We start from the raw sequence: 18211 nt of genomic DNA on the forward strand, positions 1-18211 counted from the left end.
GGCACCGCATTGGAGGTGAATGTTGGGATGATTGTAAGGACCTGTGACTGACAGGTGCCCTTAAAATGCATTCATTGAGTATTTTGGCAGAATTATTAGAGTTGTGGGGCCCCCAGTGTTTCTGGGTAGGCTCTTGACTCATCGTGTTGGAAGTAGGAAGAAGTGTGAGTATTACTAATTACTTGAGTCAATTACATTTCCAATAGAAAAAAATGTTCTTTACTCCTTACAATTTCATTTAGGTATTCAAAGTCGCAAATCTGAAACACCAATAATTTTTTTTTTACTTTTTATTAAAATATTCAATCAAATTCAAACCAGTGTCAAATGAAACTACCTACAATCATGCTAAATTATATTTGTACAGTACTGTCAGTTAATCACCACATTAAAGTGTTTACTTTTGAGTATATTTGCATGTTAATGTTATCAATACTTTGGCATTTTTAAATGAGGATATGTTTTTTTCATTTAAGAATAGATTTGACTGAATCTGACCTCCAACACTGTGTGCTTACAATGCTGGTCTAGAATAGAGATGCTTAGTGAATACCACCCCAGGAGTCTAACTGACCCAAACCTCACTGCAGACACTCAGCTTTTCATGTCAGCCAATCAGATTTCACACCTCTATTATTTGCTAATTAGTGCCATCATCACCCAATCCTCAAATGTCTAATCAAATGTTTGCATCTCTGCTCCTTATGGAGACTCATGTCATGACTTGTACATCCAGACAGATATCATTATACGCTCTATGGGGCAACGATGTTGACCCAAAGACTGAGGCGGTGAACTGTTATCTCATTAAAGTACTGCAGGAGCGGAGGTGGATCATGTGACAGATTAATGGAATGCACCACAGGTGAGGGGGTAGCATTGTTCAGATGTCTGATGTTATTCAGATACTTTGATTAAAATCAGTCTTCACAAACATTTGTGAAGAAAATCCCACTAATGGTTCCCGCTGTTGCGTTGGGGGCCTTGGATCCATGGATGAATATCGACTCTGATTTGAGTATGATTTACCTGTGTGTTTCAGGTGTTCTCCTGTGGGAGCACAGCTTTGGCTTTTCCAAAAGCTCTTCTAAGAAAAGGCCCGCTAAGGATTTCGTGGAAGGAAAGGAACCATTGAGGGGGAGTCAAGGATAAGAGGACTTTAAGAGGAAATGTCCAGGATAATTCCAGGGAAACTAGAAGTTATCTTCAAGCACCACTAAACAGGTATTGCTGGATCAGCATACTTTAAACAGCTCTTTATACATAAGAACCTCATGTTATATAAGCAATGTACAATTTGCTGACGCATGTATTTGTGGAAATATTGCATTATAAAACACTAAATAGAATTTAATTCTATGAAAATATAATAAAAACAGGTCTAAAAGCAATGAAACTAAAGTGTTGGCATTGGTATTGTCAGTACCAATGCCAAACACTAAAGTGTTGGTATTGTCAGTACTTCTACAGCACTGAACAGCTATACGTGTCTAAAAAATGGTAGACTACTTACATAGAGCATGTAAACAACAACACCTGGTGTATAGTAACCAGGCAAACTACATAGTGACAAGTAGCAGATCAGATGACTGCTCATTGGGCCATTATGTGAAATTATATGGAATAATTATGTGACATAAATTGATTTAGCCTAATTAATTGATTTAGTCTAATTATGACCTAATTATGACCCTCAAAAATTTGGCAAATATATACACAGGTATTTATGGCCTAATCATCCTCTTGCAACACCATTTGCAGGAGCAGGTACAGTACTGAAGTTTTTTTTCACACAATTTATACATTTGAAAGGTCAGTAATTACCACATTGTTTTTGCAACAGGTGAATAAAAATAAATAACTGACTAAATACATGGTTTTTATTTAGCTTTTTTAAACTTTAAAATCATGTTTCCCAAGTTTAAAATAGGTTCAACTCCACTACAGAGACACATTTCTACACATTACTATTATTAATTTGCTTACTTTAACATTTTCCAAAAAAAAAAAAATATTATTGTTATTAAAAAATGTTATTATGTATTTTTTCCCAAACATGTTGAATTCAGAGAATAAATAGTATCAAATGTGCAGGAAAAATGTACGCTTAGAAGATTTGTTTTTTTCACTCATTTTCACATTTAAACAATCAACGCCACAATGGATTTCTCAGACCAGACAAATCAATACTGCAGAAGTTGGCTGTCATCACATTCTTAAACACTGCCCTCGGTCTGTGTGGCTGTTGACGGGCGTGTGAATAGGGTATTGTTGTCAGCAGGGATTTTTCATCAGATCCAGGCTGTGTTATGTGGCATTAACTTCTATTAATAATGTTGCTGGTCATTAAAGAGGAAACTCAGACCTGGAATACTTTTTTTATTATTTTAGAAAGAAAAGCTGTTAGCCTTTAGGCTGGTGAAGGATTTCATTATGAAGTCAATAATGGAGACCACATCTAACAACTCTCCTTCAGAGAGTGACTCTTGGTTGATTCATGGGTTTCTTCAGGGTCTTTTCCCACTTTCCAAGACTTTTCCATTCTTCAGAGAGAGAGAGAGTAGTGAGTAGTGAGTAGTGGATTGCTCATTCATAGCAAACACACACACACACACACACACACACACACACACACACACACACACACACACACATATGTCTTCAGAAGCTGCTCAGATATTCCCCTCTCCGTAGAGGAAGCTCCTTTCAGTATTTCTTTATTGTTTTCCTTGCCCACTGTTTTGCACGTTTCGGCCTCCTACTACCTTCCTAAAGAGGACAAACAATCTCCCCTCACTCAACCCCCCACCGGATAGCCGCAGCGTATGTCCTTATATGTCCAAAACCTTCAGCTTTGACAGGAAGAAGCAAATTATCGCCACTGCAGTTATTGTTTCAACAGCTGCAACAGAAGAGCCATGCATTATAGTTGAGTATAAATACCGTACCTAGTAAATACCTAGGTTTAGTTTTGTATGCTTTTGTATGTCTTTTGTTTGCATTTCGAGTGGTTAAAATCACTAGATTTGAATGTATCTTTGTGCAGTGGACAAGCAACACAAGCAATATTGTGCACAGAAAATCAGTTAAGTTAAGCAGTCAGAACAGAACAGTATTAACATTTCCTTTGCTTTTGGAGCTCCTGTTTGACTTGTGTTTGATTATGTGTTGAAAAAATACCTAATTTTCTCAAACTTTTGTATTTGTATGTAATGTGCCTTTACTGTCATTTATACTTTTGTCACTGAAATTCTCTTTGCATATCCCAGCTTAGAAAGGTGAGATCAGAGCGTAAGGTCAGCCATGCTATGATGCCCCTGAAGCAGAGAGGGCAAGGGTCCACCAGTAGCAGTAGTGGGTATCAAACACACAACCTAGCAATCAGTTACCCAGCACTTTCAAGCAGCATTACGTCAGAATTGGTATTTCTTGTTTCTGGTCTCCTCTGCACAGTCCTGGCGAGTGTTTTCCTGCCCACTTCACCCAAGTCACACAGTGCAGTTAGCAGCGTTCTGAGCCTGTAGTTCAACAATGTCGACACTGCTATCTCATTTACACTTCAGTGAAGCATCACAATGATTTTGATGCAGTTATTCTAACCTTACAAATGCTACATAGTGCTGCTTCAACCACTACTAAGTTATGCTTGCACTAAAATATAGAGTAAATAGACCCATATTTGCAAAGAAGCATGAAGATGCACCATAATTCTTCCTCCCATAATGCAATCAGAAACATGGCATTTAGTTTCTCACAGAACAAAAGGTTGTAGAAGATGTGCAAAAAGTGTTAGAAAGCTGCAGTAGAATAACGCACAGCAGATAACTTCACCCCACCCAGGGCGTGCTGCAGGACGCTAGGCGAGACACGAAGCAGGGGGATAAAAGTGGTTCTGCTGCCAGTCGGAGAGACTGTACAGTTTCCGCTAATTGGTGAACCTCCTTCAGTAATGTTCTCACTTTTCCTCGGCCGCCCCCCTCTTCCGTTACTCGCACAATGCCTGGAAGTCGCCTAGACCCACATCTCCTTCTATTTTTTTCTTTCGTCTGTTGTTTTCTTTTTCTCTATTTTATGTCCCTCTCGCGCCAAAGACACAATTGATCCGGGCCCCCATCAAAACAAATACCAGCACAAAGACACACACACACACACGCTCTTGACACCCCAGACCAAAAGATACTTCCGACTCACATTATCATAGTGAGTGCATGTTTAGGCACAAAGTTTGGTACTTGCAGAATAGTACACACTCATGGTTCCACATTTGTTGGCTGGGGATTGGTGTTCTCCCTGTGTCTGCAAGGGTTTCCTCCAGAACCTTCCAAAAACGCACATAGGTGAATTGGCAATGCTAAATTGCCCCTCATGTGTGAGTGTGTGAGTGAATGGGTGAGTGTATGTGTTTCCTGTGAAGTGTTGATACCCTGTCTAAGGGGTATTCCCGCTTTGTGGCCAATGATCCAGAACCACTGCCTATGCGATGAAGAGTTTACAAAGATGGATGCATGGATAAATGGATAGTTAAGAATGGATTTGTGACTTCAAGATCCTACCACTACTTAGTGGACAGTAAACCAATACCATCACATTTTTTGTATAGTATAGCCATACACCCTTAGACAGTGACCAGGGATAGTATCCATAAAGCTTCTTAGAGTAGAAGTGGAATTCTGTCAGTATTGTCATCCTACATAAGAGAGGGATCTATAGGCCCCGATCTTTGGACAAATGTTTATAAGGCAAAATAATGATCAATAAACCCAACTAGTTCAATTCATTTGTTTATCTGAAGAAGGTACAAAGTTATTGGCTCCCTATATTGTGTCTCTATGGACTTTTTTCTTGCATTTTCAGCACTAAATGTACTGTTTTGGCAACACTACCAGTACAGCATATGTTAAATGCCTTCTTTGATATAGTTTAAGTTAATGGCAATGGCTACATTGTCACCTGAGCTCAGTGACCTCAGTGTGTCTGAATAAGGACAACTACCACAAAAAGGAATACATGACTAAAATCTTACATCAACACATCTTTCAGCTTACCATTATTAATAACTGTAATTAATATGTAACATTGTTAATAACTTTTACTTTTACATAGTATATTTTATTTGTGTAGAAATGCAAACTTTTGTATTAAGCCAATTCAGTGGATTAAATCCATCCACTGGTTAGTGCTCCTGTTTCTGCCAGGTTCCCACCAGTGTTATATCTGCTTCTAATTCAGTTTTCGAGGGCTGCTGATGTTAATGACCAGGATCTTTGGTCTGCAGTGCCTTTATATGAATTCTTGGGCTGTTTGGTCATAATAAGACTAAATCAAACAATAAACTGAGGCATATTTTGCTGTTCTCCATTGCTTGCAATGAGCCAGGTTATGGGGCTTGCTAAAAATATAAACATCATGTAATCCTATCAACCAAAGGACATATATATCTGTCTGTGTATATCTGTCACAGAGCAATCTCATGTGTGCCAACAACTTATTATTAAGATTAGTCTGAGTCTGTGTGTGTTGATGTGTCAGAATATCTGGTCTGGGGGATAATAATTTCCAGGGTTAATATGATTTTAATTTTAGGATAAGGATTTGGTTTGATCTGAGTTGCAATGTAAATACTAACAAATTTGTTGCTGTCAAGCAAAAACCTTGTCTCTCTGTTTTTGCCATTTTTCTGGCAGTTGTTTTTTGGTTTGGTAAAAATTGCATAATGAATGAACCAATAGAAATGCTTCCAGAATATAATCTTTCGTTTTTTTCTTCTCCTGTAAAGTCGTCAATTTAGAGGTTTTTAGAGTGACAATAAAAAATAACTTTTTTTTGCACTGGAGCCACAGGTGTAGTTTGTACATTTATAAATTTCACACAAAAAACCCTAATGAGTCTGTCTTGTAAACTAATGGGGGGACCCTTGCCAATTACTTCTTAAGAATATATGTCTTTATGCACGTGTATGTGCATGTATGAGTGTGTTTCAAAACCTCTCCATGAACTGTGTGTGTGTGTGTGTTGAAAATGAGGTAACTTCCCATTTGTTTTCAGCTTATTGGGGTCCTAAATGGGCCCCACATCCCCAGTCTCATTCTCCGCTCTGCCTTATTGACGGATGTCCTGCGCAGGCGTTTCAGGCCTAGCTCTGAGTTTTGTGTGTGTATGTGTGCGTTGCTCACAGGAAGCATCGTGGAGAGGGTGTTCCATGGTTCCTGCACATCTGTGCACTGCATTTCTCTAGGTGTTGTGAGCTTGTTTTTCAGTTGTGAGAGAAGAGTATCACCCGGCTCCTTTTTTTTTCACTCTCCCATTTCCTTCCTCACCATACCCATAACAAGGGCTCTGAAGCACACACACACTCACACACAGACATACAAAGTCACAGGAAGGCAGAGGTTGCCGGTTGCTTTTGTAGCAAGCATGAGCAGGGTGTGTAATCTTGCTTCACCTGCTGACCTGGCTGCATTAGCGGCGGATTTTCTAATCTGAGGTCAGGACCCGGATCTGCAAATGAATAGAGATGATGATCTACAGACCATGCCCATGTCATCACATTCAGTAGGAGATGAAAGACGAACATTAATCCTGGATCAGAGTTTACACAGTGACATTTTCATATAAAACTAAAACTAGTTCCAGATACTCAAAAGAAGGGAGCCATTTCATTATGAAATTAGGTAATTCCAAAACCTTACCATGGTGTCTATCTAATTGTTGAGATTTATAGTATTCTCCTTATACTTTCCTAGGGGTGAGGAAAAAGCAGTTGTAAGTATTACGTGCAGAGAGATGGAATTGTAGTGGAATAATAGGAAAAAACAGAAAGAAAAAAAGTAGAGATGGATTACATTCTATATCATAGATCATATATGGCTTTAGGTTGGGGATTTTTTGGCAGTTTTTTCTTTGTCTGTGATATCTTCACCACCTAAAGAGGTAATGGTCACCTTAGATCTTCACTATCCGAAGTAGTGATAGTTCATTTCACATCTACACAATCTAGTATCTACACAACCTAGTAACAGTACACTTTAAATACACCAGGTAACTAGTAACAGGTAACTTTAGATCCATTTAGCAATGATCTACATTATCTGAAGTGATATCAGTTCACATCAGATCTACACCACCTGAAGTGATATCAGTTCACATTAGATCTACACCACCTGAAGTGATATCAGTTCACATTAGATCTACACCACCTGAAGTGATATCAGTTCACATTAGATCTACACCACCTGAAGTGATATCACTTCACATTAGATCTACACCATCTGAAGTGATATCAGTTCACATTAGATCTACACCATCTGAAGTGATATCAGTTCACATTAGATCGGCACCATCTGAAGTGATATCAATTCACATTAGATCGGCACCATCTGAAGTGATATCAGTTCACATTAGATCTACACCATCTGAAGTGATATCAGTTCACATTAGATCTACACCATCTTACGTGATAAGAGTTCATTTTAGATCTACACTATCTGAAGTGGTAATATTATACTTTTTTTTTTAATCTAAATTTGCTTGCCAAATATAAACAGCATGTAAGCCTATCAACCAAAGGACATACACGTCTGTCTTATAAGCTCACAGGGCAACCTGTGTGTGCCAACAACCATTTAAGATTCTCTAATCTAAGCTAATCTTTCTTTGAACAGTGTTAAAGCGACTGCCCATGGCATTTTAAGTAAAGTTGTGCGCTGTGTTTTCAGATTGTTCTGTTAAAACTTTGACCAAACATTTTGACATAATTTCTAAATTTGTACTGGTTGTCATTAATTATGGGATACAGATGGGGGAAAATCGCTGTCAAACCTTGAAGTTCTGCTGTTTTTCACTTTTTGATACAATTGGAATCTGGCAGTTGTTCTTCACTTTGTGTCAACATTTTATGATAAATGGACCAATAGAAAATCTTCACATAACTTTAAAATGAAATCCTTTACAGTGACTTCCACTGAAAGTTAAACAGTTTCTTTCTTGTCCTGTAAAGTTTTTGTCTTATAATAACAATCTTTGGACAAGTATCTGATACATGAATACATAATACTGCTGCTCACATCCACGGGTAAATAACAATGCACACATCTCCTTCATAATATTGTGTTTGAGCTGCAGAGTGTATTGAGGGATTGATGTTTGGGGTGTAAATCTAAATTGTCCTTGTTTTTCAAAAACTTCCTCTTGGGTCATTTCCTCTGTCCTGGAGAGAGTCAGTAAGGGTCGATGAGCTTTCCTTTGATTAGGTGAACTCCTGGATAGTGTTATCAGACCTTGTGACCCCACGACAATGCATGTGTGCCCACGCAGAAGCACGCAGACACGCACTCACACACACCCGCTGTTCAGGCAAGCACGCACTCTAACAGATAAACCAATAATCTCTGCATGCACACGCCCACACCCAAACACTTGATATGAGCTATACACACACACAACTGATCAAAAACACACAAACTCCTCTTTCCTGCCATCACTTTACACTGCAGGCAGGTCCAAACACAAAAGGCTCTAATACACAACTATAAATACCTGAGGCGCTCTGGGGTCCGGGGCCTTTCCTGCAGCGCTTCCAGTGCGCGCGTGGGCCGCCCGGGGAAGAAGGAGATGAGGATCCGGAAAGACATTAACGTTTAGCCCAGATCCCAGGCCAGTTTCTGATGACTGTATTGCCGGGGTTAAGGTCAGGAATCAGCAAGAGGAAGCTGTTCTCAGGCCAGCGTAAAAAAGCACTTCGTCTACCAACACAGGAAATGAGCAGCCCTGGCCGCATGGAACTTCCTGCACAACGTTATAAAGGCACTCCTCCGTCCAGTTGCACTGGCCAGTTGTAAAAAGCATCATCTGAGAAGGGGCGCACAGAACATTGTGTGTGCTGGCGGGTCTGACAGCAGCAGAAAGGGGTCGCAAAGCCACGGTGGTGCGTGTGTTCTCGTCCCTGCTGGTCGGGGTGAGTTAAAGTTGGTGATTTTAGTTATTTGCTGTGATATTTAATTACCAGAATTCACTCTTTTGCATGCATATTCCTTTCAGCTAGAAAGAACCAAGGAAGAACAGTATACTTTCTTTAGGATGAGAAATGCTGTTTTGTGTTGAGAAATGCAGAAAAGAAAGAAAAATACTGTAAGCCGACTGTAAAAGCACTGTGATGACTAGTGTAAGCATTTAGTTGAAGCTAAAGCGCGCTGCGGGGAGCTGTTGGTGTTTCTTTGAATGAATGGATGATTGAGTGAATGCTGTGCTATATGTATATTGTCGCTGTCATGAAAAAACCTTGTATCTTCATTTTTTACATGATTTGAATCAGTCAGTTGTTCTTCACCTTAAAAAAGTTTTTTCCTTCTCCGATAAATCAGTCTCGTTCTGTTTCATGGTCTGCTTCGCATGGTCTGCTTTTTATTTTTCTGAAAAAAGATGATTTACAGGATGCCAAAACTATTGTGGAAACCATCAGTATTCTGACTTTTGTCTTAAATTCAAGAGTACACATTGCATCTTCCTTTAAATGCACTTTTTAAAATAAGGTTCTTAAGAAACATACACAGCAGGTTTTCCTTGTATATGAAGAACCATTTAACGAGCCAACCAATTAAGCATTCAAGTCGTTCTTGGAGTTTTCATGGTTTTATATAAAACCACTTCCTTTAAGACCTTTGAAGAACCCCTTTCATAAGGATGTATCTGAATATTTAAATAGCAGACTGTCCAAAAGACACTGATTGAACCATTTAAAATGACTACAGTTACATACATTGATCTTAAGACTTATGTTAAGTGACAGCTATAAATTATTCCATACCTACTATGAAACAAATCTGCTATTATAAAGGTGAGGAACTGAAGCGACCAAATCAAAGATGTCTTGAATGAAATGGTTTCTTTACTTGCAGGTACGAGTAGGGAGCTGGTCTCCCCAAGCAGTTTTCTTGTCTCATCTCTTCTAGAAAGGCTAAAAATTCAAGGTAAGCAGCTTCAAAAACACAACATTTTTTGTCCATTAAAATGTCTGAATGTTTGTGGACAACCCTTCTAATAAATGCATTCAGCTACTTTGAGTTGCACCCATTGCTGAGACACAAATGCACACAGACACACAGATTGTCTACTTCCTGTAGAGAGTATTGCCAACATAATAGGACATATTGGCACTTGAACATATTGGCAGCATGCCTAGTGGGCTAGAGGGGTATAAAGTCCCCCAGCATTAAGCTGTGGAGCAGTAGAACTGTATTCTCTGGAATGATGGTGGTCCAGCCAGTACTTTTAGGAATAAAGGATAAGGTGGGGTGGTGATTGTCCAACATCCTGAACTTACTAACTCTCTTGTCGCTAAATGCAATCAAATCCTCACAGCAATGCTCTTCCAATATCTAGTAGAAAGAATACCCTGGACAGTAGAGACAGTTATTCAAACAAATGCAAGATCAACTCCTTTTTTAATACTCTTGCTATCGGTGTCCCAATACTTTTGTCCATATAGCATGTCTCAGCAGTGATGCAAAAGTTAAGATGTACTGAACATGCCTCATCTACCTTCTCAGATGATGAGCAAAATGCAAGTGACTGAAGGATACGGGGTCACCTCGAGGCGTGAGCAGGTGGCGGAGGTGCAGGGATACGTGAAGGAGTTCACTCGGCACTCAAACGACGTGCTGCTCAACTTAAACGAGCTACGGCATCGAGACATCCTGACTGATGCCACGCTGCTGGTGGGCAGTGCCCGTCTGCGTGCTCACTGTGCAGTGCTGATAGCCTGCAGGTATGTCCGGCGCACAGGGGGAATTCTGTTTTTCTAATCCTCCCTCCCTTCCTTCTCTCTTTCTCTGCTGCTGATCCTGTTTTCAGGAGAATGTCTCATTGTTTAAAGATGGTAATGTCATTTTTTTACTCTCTTGAGGCCCATTATGTGCTTTGGATTCCTTCCTCTCTCTGTTTACCCTCACGATCGCATGGCCATTTGTCTAAAAGGGAATATTGTGTAGGGAATATTGTTTTTTAGTCATTTCAATCTTTTAAATTGATTTGGAATTGTAAACATGTCATCTACAGAGAACAGAAATGCACAGTTACTGTTTACTGTTTGCATTTATATTTAATATAATGGAGAAAAGAAATTGTGCAGTAAAATGTTCTCAAAAAGGCTATTCAACAGGGTGTCTAAACTTTTGCACACAACTCTTTGAATCTAGGGGCTTCCTCCTTCGTAAACAGGTTAATTGACTGCTGCTCTTTTTTTGTGTTGTATCTTAATGTCTCTCTCTCTCTCTCTCTCTCCAGTGGCTTCTTTTACTCCCTGTTCTCCCGCCACACGGCCGGTGCTGTCAGCGAGCGGGGGGTTTCCCTGTCCCTGCCGGAGGGGCTGGACGCGGGCAGCGTGTCACTGCTGCTGGACTTCATGTACACCTCCCGCCTTCCCCTGACTCCCAGCACGGTGCCTGGAGTGCTCGCTGCTGCCACCTACCTGCAGATGGAACATGTTGCAGAGACCTGCAGAGCGTTCTTGCAGAACAGGTGAGTTCAAGAGATCCAGAGGTGGGAGTCACTGACTGTCTTTATGTAGATGCTTAATAAAAGCACCATAATTTGATGTATGGGAGGTGGTGATTATTGAGACAGCATGTACTTAGTCACACTGAAAAATAGTTTGGGAATGTGTGTCACAGATACATATGGATCCATCCAAATATACATACACACACACTGACCAAGCATGTTTTGTACTTCGCAGTGAAGGTATGTGCGTGAGTCCTCCTCTGGTGGAGCTGGCCTCCAGAAGCCCCTATCTGAGCTCCACAGTGACCCCTGGTGGCAGATCTCCTCTAGCTCATCCCTCCTTCACCTCTTCGCCTTCCAGACCTGCTGCAGAGGCAGAGGAGCCCAGTCCTGCCAAAGCTAGGTGAGAGTGAGAAAGAGAATCGCTCATGAAAGACCCCAGTTGTACATAGGGGGCTTATAGGACAGACTTATGGGATATAAAAAATGCACCTGTTTAAAGAAGCATTATGTGTGAATTGGTATTTCTTGTTCATGTGCTCCCCCTACATTCGGGAGGTAAATTTTGTAATTAAAGCCTACACTAAAGGGCACTGAAGAAGCTGAGAGATACAGAAACATCACTGAAAGTGAAAGAATCATGTGCACTGAGACAGTGGAGTAATACTACAGGTTGTACACAAACATCTTTTGGGTTACACAGTGCTAAGCAGTTCTTGTGAGTGTTGCCCTTCCTACTTCACCAAAGTTAAATTGTGCAGTAGCAACATTAGAGTGGCAAAGATAGAGACGTTATTCTCCCTGTTACAGGTTAGCTGTTAATTGAAGGTAAAAATGCTGCATAATGTTGCTTTAAAGGTCACCAATTATCACCAAGTATGCCACTAAGTTTTGTCCTATAATAAAGGTGTAGAGAACGTGATGTACAGATGTACAGCCTGCAGCTAGTAAGTATGAATCCTACTGTTGGTGCTTTGCAGGGTGCCTGGAGAGAACATGGCCTCACTGAAGCCCATTCCCAGGCCTCAGAGTCTGAAAGTGGAGAAATCTGAGTCTTCATCCTTTTCCCCCAGCACCCCATCCCCACACAGTCCTGCCCAGTCCAGTGGCCAGCCCAACTCACCCGCTGAGTCCAGTGGCTGTAGCCTCTCCCCTAAACTGAAGGTATGTGGCCTCTGTCTGTGCAAACTGGCATGCAGGCTATTTCTTTTTTTTTTATTTTAGTGTCTGTTATGCACTCATTCATAGATAATCTCACTGTCTGTACTGATTGACAAAGGCACAATAGAGTAACAATAGTGTGGTATGCTATCAATCCTCTGCCACTGGTCAGTCCTGTGATCTGCTACACTGCAGTACTATGGTGTTTTCAACCACTAATAGTTCTTTGTTCAACTGTACTCTAATTAAAGAATTAGAAAGCATAAAACTGCAGTCATTTATTTGGCATGACAACAACAAGCTTTCTTCTCAGTTTCTCTGGTGCCATAGTTACTGCCCTTTGCCTTTAAAGGCCTGTTTAGGATGTCTATTTCTTCTTTTGCAGCAATTAAACTTCACTAATCTACACTTTTTAATTTTTTATGTTGACAGCTGCGCTCTGAATCCAGACCTACTCCAGATCCTAAGGCCTGCAATTGGAAAAAGTACAAATATATTGTCCTTAACCCCCTCTGTGCCACATCCATTAAAGAGGAGGGGTCAGGGGAGGAGCAACAGACATTTGACCACTCCCCCACCACCAGTGATAGGACAGAAACCATAGCCACAGCGTCAGAGAAGACATGGCCGAGTACTGGGCTGAATGGGGGGTATGTTACTTTGACTGCCTGTATATCGTTGCTGACATATCACAAATCTACACCATTTAAAAAAGCCAACTCCCCTTTTTACAAACAACTGACAGGTCAAGTGTTTTTTTGGTTAACTGAACTTAGTTTAGTCAACAATTCGCAATACAAGTTTTTTTTTACTTGAGCCAACTCAAAATCATTAGTAAAGGAACTACAGCTGAAATTGCTTCAATATTTTGTGAGATCAGCTTATTCCTATCTGCAGGTTAGAATTCCCCCTATCACATGATGTCCTCAGACTGAAAGGCTTTTTACAATAGAACACTGGGACTTGGACTTATGATCTCTTCACACTTGATGAGCAGGCAGTTAGACTGTTCTGCCACTCAAGAGCTGTGAAATTAAACGTGTCTCAAACACAGATATGTACAAAGTTTTACAGCTAGAGTGGCACTACTGTCTAACTATCTGCTTGTCAAGAGGCAGAAGATTATAAGTTCCAATCCAGTAAACTTTACAGCCTTCCACGGTCAGGAGAGCGAAGGAAGGCCTCCAGTCATGTAATAGGGGTATTCTAACCTTCAGATGGGTGTAAACCAATTCAGGGGGATGAACACAGACAAAACAGATTATTCAATATTTAAGCAGTTTCAGCTGCATTTAATTTGCTTACATTTTTAGGCTAAATATTGCTGTAGGTGAGAATAGTTTGGTAACCTTTCTATCTGTCTATGCAGACAAGGCCTGTCTCCGGTTTATGATGCGCCCCAGCCACAGACGGACTTTACTCCCCACCATGGACTCTCACCACACACAGCGGACACTTATAGGGGACCGCTTGTCACTGTTTCCCCGGATAACAATGGTCAGCAAAGCCCACATCCCTTTCTTCATGAAAAATGCTGAATATACTCTCTAAGGGAATATGGTCGCAACTATATCTTTCTCTACAGGCTTCTGCTCTGTGTATCAGCACGCCTGTCCCCCTGTGCTGGAAGCAGCCAAACAGAACATCTCATTTGGGAAGCTTCAGATCAAGCTTGAGAGCCACTCCCCAGTGATCTGTTACTCAGGGAACCAAGGCAGCACTAAGCCTGCCTGCTCAGGTAAAGTGCCATGACTGGTTTTGGATCATTTAAAGGATGACACTTCAGTTAAAGTGACTGAGATACTATAGTAGGGACGACACAATAACACCTGAATGTAGTTGTTTGAATGATGTGAGGAGATTTTTAGTGTGAGAACTATTAATTGTACAGTATACAGTAGAGTACATTCTCACAAATATTTCTCAGGCCCATTAAAACTATCCCTGCTGCCTATTTCACCTACCGTACAGCCCAGTATACTGCCCAAAAAACTCAAATACTGTTACACTCAACCCTATTACTATCATGTGACGTTCTCATGTGGTTATCATGTGACCTGTGAGCAGTTCTGTGTTGTTTTCTTGCAAGATTTACTGCAGAAATTAATGAATTCCTCTTTTTCCCAACATTTTCTGCTGATATGATAATGTGCATCGGATATATGTAAGATAGTCCTTAGAATGAAGTTATAATAAAATGCCATTTTTACCAAAATTACTTGAAAGATTGAATACAACATCTTAAAATACTATGTTGTGTCTAGTTCATAATATTTCAGTCTTTTTTTATTTAAAGTATATTATTGTATAAAAATCAAACCAAATTGTAGTCATTTTGAACCGTTTCTGTTAACCCATTCTATTCAACTGATCTATTTATTCCATTAATCCTTGTGACTTATTTACTCTCTCTCTCTCTCTCTCTCTCTCTCTCTCTCTCTCTCTCTCTCTCTCTCTCTCTCTCTCTTTCTTTCTTTCTTTCTTTCCTTCTCTCCCTCTCTATAGGAGAAAAACCGTATCGCTGTAATGTGTGCGGGGCACAGTTTAACCGGCCAGCTAATCTGAAGACCCATTCCCGCATCCACTCAGGAGAAAAGCCCTATCGCTGTGACACCTGCGGAGCTCGATTTGTCCAGGTACTGCACAAGACTAATGCACCGCACTGTACTGTAGCACACTGTCTGTAGGTGGACTGTGTTTACATTGCATTATCCTTTTGGAGCAGCAACATCATCTTATCTACAACTTATCTCAATCTGTATATGCAGTGTGTACCACTGAGAAAACTCCTCTCGTCAGTTAAATATACAGTACTTAATGAGTTGAGTCAGGTGTGCTAGAGCTGGGAAGCTGATGAACTGTGTATTGCTGGAGTGTTGTGTCCCTGATGCTGATCTAGTAACATGATACACAGATCTACTGGGATTCATTAAAAACCTCTGCAGTGGAAAAGTGTAGTAGGACTATTCTTCCAGTTTACTCAGGTGTGTATGTGTGTGTGTGTGTGCTAGGTTGCTCATCTGCGTGCACATGTACTGATCCACACTGGGGAGAAGCCATACCCGTGCCACACCTGCGGTACCCGTTTTCGTCACCTGCAGACACTGAAGAGCCACCTGCGCATTCACACAGGGGAGAAACCATACAGTGTGAGTTTTCATGTTTTTATGCAATACTGTAATATTAAAATGAAGACATTTATTCTAATTATTATTATTCAGGAATTGCATGGATAGCAATACAAACACTGCAGTTTTAGAGATTATATGATAGATATATATGCAGTGATTACTTATTAATATTTCTTTTCAAAATTGTAAGTAAAAAGTCTAAAGAAAATATTATAAATAACTATTCTAATAGTCTTACCAGGGTTGCAGCATTTTTAAGCACACCATGGTATTAATATGATGGTTATCATACTGTGTACATTTGTTTTATACTGGTATAGAAAAAAAAAAAACATGCAACCAAACAAAGAATCACATCACTTTTTTAACTATTTCATAACTATTGTCAGAGGAAGGATAACAATAAATCAATTCATCAAAAAACAAAAACATGGCAGATTAATTCATAATGAAAATGATCGTTAGCTGGATACAAAATAGTTAGAAAGAGCTTCACTTCGTGTGCAGATTTCTCTTTTATTTCTTTATTTATTTTATATATGTCCAAAAGGCAAAATTTTAACATATGCTTCCAAATTTTAACTACAGTAATAACAAACAAAACAACGTTTTTATTTCATGAAGGGTCACTGTAACTGACAATAATCATAAGAACTAGAACTGTGAAATAGTGTATACTGTGATACTGTAAAACCATGCTATTTACTGAGATGGTTATCATTGTGAAAATATTATTGCATTGCGACCCTAGGTCTCACAACAATCTCAAAATAGTAAGAAATATTAAGAAATATTAAATATATTGACTGTATTTAAGATGTTTTTTTCAACCCTGAATTTCACAAACCCATTCAAACCATCATTTCCCCTTTCTATTTAGTGTGAGAAGTGTGATCTGCGCTTCCGTCATAAGAGTCAGCTGAGGCTGCACCTGAGGCAGAAGCACGGAGCCGTCACCAACACCAAGATCCGCTACAAGGTCCTGACTGACCCGTACCAGACCGGACCAACTATACTGCAGACTTGCTGAAGGATCCAGCACACATATACCCTTCTATTTCAGAAAGTTCCTTAGCCAGTAACATTACCTTGGATTGTGGAACCTGGCACATTTCAGGGCCTGAGTCTTCTAGTGTTGCAACCGGGCCAAAATCCCCCTCAAAGTGTACCTAGGAATGTCTGAAATAACTCTGAAGAGATTCCTATGAAGAGAAGGGCATGAAAGTGTTATTAACTAATGAGGCCTAATGAAGTCTATTTAATATTAAGAGGTGGAGTGCAGCATTCCTGGAAAGCACATATTAAAACATACACAAGCCTTCAAGAAATGATGTTCTCCTGCACTAGACGTGCTGACTATAACTTTTATTGCTTATTCACGCTTTCTGCCTAGTTATTTATTTGGGTGGTTCAGTGTTTGTGTCGCTGTAATTCTCAATACATTTGAATGTGGAAAGCTGCAGGGGGTAAGGGCAAGGTACCTAGAGCTGTTATATAAAAGAACCATGAGAATTAGTACTTGCAGATTTGTTGAAAGTAAAGAAGGTGGTATGTGGAGAGATGTGCTAGGTGTTCAGAAGAGGAATGAGGAAAGACAGAAATAGGAATAATTAAGGTGAAGGATAAGTGATTTTCCATAAAATAGGTATAATTATGGACTGAGAAGAGAAAGTAGGAAGGAAAAGTAAAGTGTGATGGAAGAATGTGTATGTTGTTTGAAAAGGAGCAGTACAGCAAGTTTATATTGAATCCTTAAATTGCTTATTATGGCAGTGACGTAAAAGTGTGGCAAAGCAAATGACTTGTGAAAAATGATTGTGAGAGTTAGTAACGGACCTGAATCAATGTGTAACCCTTTTCCTTGCTCGTCTATGTCGATAGGTCAATGTATGTCACGTTCCCATGCTCAATGTGTGTGAAAATGACAGCCCAAGCATATTATACTTTAGTAACTTAAGCACTAACACATTTTCTGCTCCACTAACTTAAAAGGCCTGGAGCCGTTTATTTTGAATGAGTAACCCAACTAAATATGTCTTTAGGACTAGCTTCTCCAATTATCCTGAGTTTTGTATTAATGATATTTTTGATTGAGGGAAAAGTATATTTTGTTGGTGGTTTGTGATAGTCTAGGAGTCCAAGCAGGCCGAGGACTCAAACGAGCCAGACAGAGTAACTGTAAAGGTCGATGATGAGGATAAAGATATTGTTGACATTGTCAAATGTAATGTTCTTTTGCTGGACAAAGACAAGACCTATTTTATATAAATTAAAGATAAATTAATTTCCTTTCATTGCAAATGTTGTTTCTGTGGTCATTGTGTGTGTGTGTGTATGTGTGTGTGTGTGACACCTAATTTAGAGACCATTTACCCTTTAACAGTCACACTAAGAAGTACATTTTCAAAAATATATATTTATTG

General features: G+C 39.8%; 1 protein-coding gene and 1 long non-coding RNA gene across 2 annotated transcripts; one reads left to right on the top strand and one right to left on the bottom strand.

Moving 5' to 3' along the window:
- Positions 1 to 2521: 2521 nt before the first annotated feature.
- Positions 2522 to 8565, bottom strand: LOC140562714 (uncharacterized). Its single transcript, XR_011980170.1, has 3 exons — positions 8536 to 8565; positions 6451 to 6498; positions 2522 to 2543 (listed from the first exon to the last, which is right to left on the bottom strand). It is a non-coding gene; the product is annotated as an uncharacterized lncRNA (long non-coding RNA).
- Positions 8566 to 8840: 275 nt separating this feature from the next.
- On the top strand, positions 8841 to 18082 carry bcl6b (BCL6B transcription repressor). The gene is made up of 12 exons (XM_072687533.1): positions 8841 to 8953; positions 9894 to 9965; positions 10545 to 10762; positions 11281 to 11514; positions 11732 to 11899; positions 12477 to 12660; positions 13090 to 13307; positions 14027 to 14154; positions 14243 to 14395; positions 15163 to 15293; positions 15669 to 15806; positions 16669 to 18082. The coding sequence occupies exons 3-12, from the start codon at positions 10545 to 10547 to the stop codon at positions 16816 to 16818; spliced, it is 1722 nt and encodes a 573-aa protein (XP_072543634.1). The 5' UTR covers positions 8841 to 8953; positions 9894 to 9965; the 3' UTR covers positions 16819 to 18082.
- The last annotated feature ends 129 nt before the right edge of the window (positions 18083 to 18211 follow it).

Source organism: Salminus brasiliensis, chromosome 9 (assembly GCF_030463535.1).
Source record: "Salminus brasiliensis chromosome 9, fSalBra1.hap2, whole genome shotgun sequence".
In the NCBI taxonomy this organism is placed as follows: Eukaryota; Metazoa; Chordata; class Actinopteri; order Characiformes; family Bryconidae; genus Salminus; species Salminus brasiliensis.

What these genes read in the sequence shown, in the direction of transcription:
- bcl6b (XM_072687533.1), top strand. Translation starts at nt 10,545, where the DNA reads ATGATGAGCAAAATGCAAGTGACTGAAGGATACGGGGTCACCTCGAGG. An exon ending in GCCTCTCCCCTAAACTGAAG is followed by an intron (nt 12,661 to 13,089) that starts GTATGTGGCCTC and finishes TTATGTTGACAG; the next exon opens with CTGCGCTCTGAATCCAGACC. An exon ending in TGTTTCCCCGGATAACAATG is followed by an intron (nt 14,155 to 14,242) that starts GTCAGCAAAGCC and finishes CTTTCTCTACAG; the next exon opens with GCTTCTGCTCTGTGTATCAG.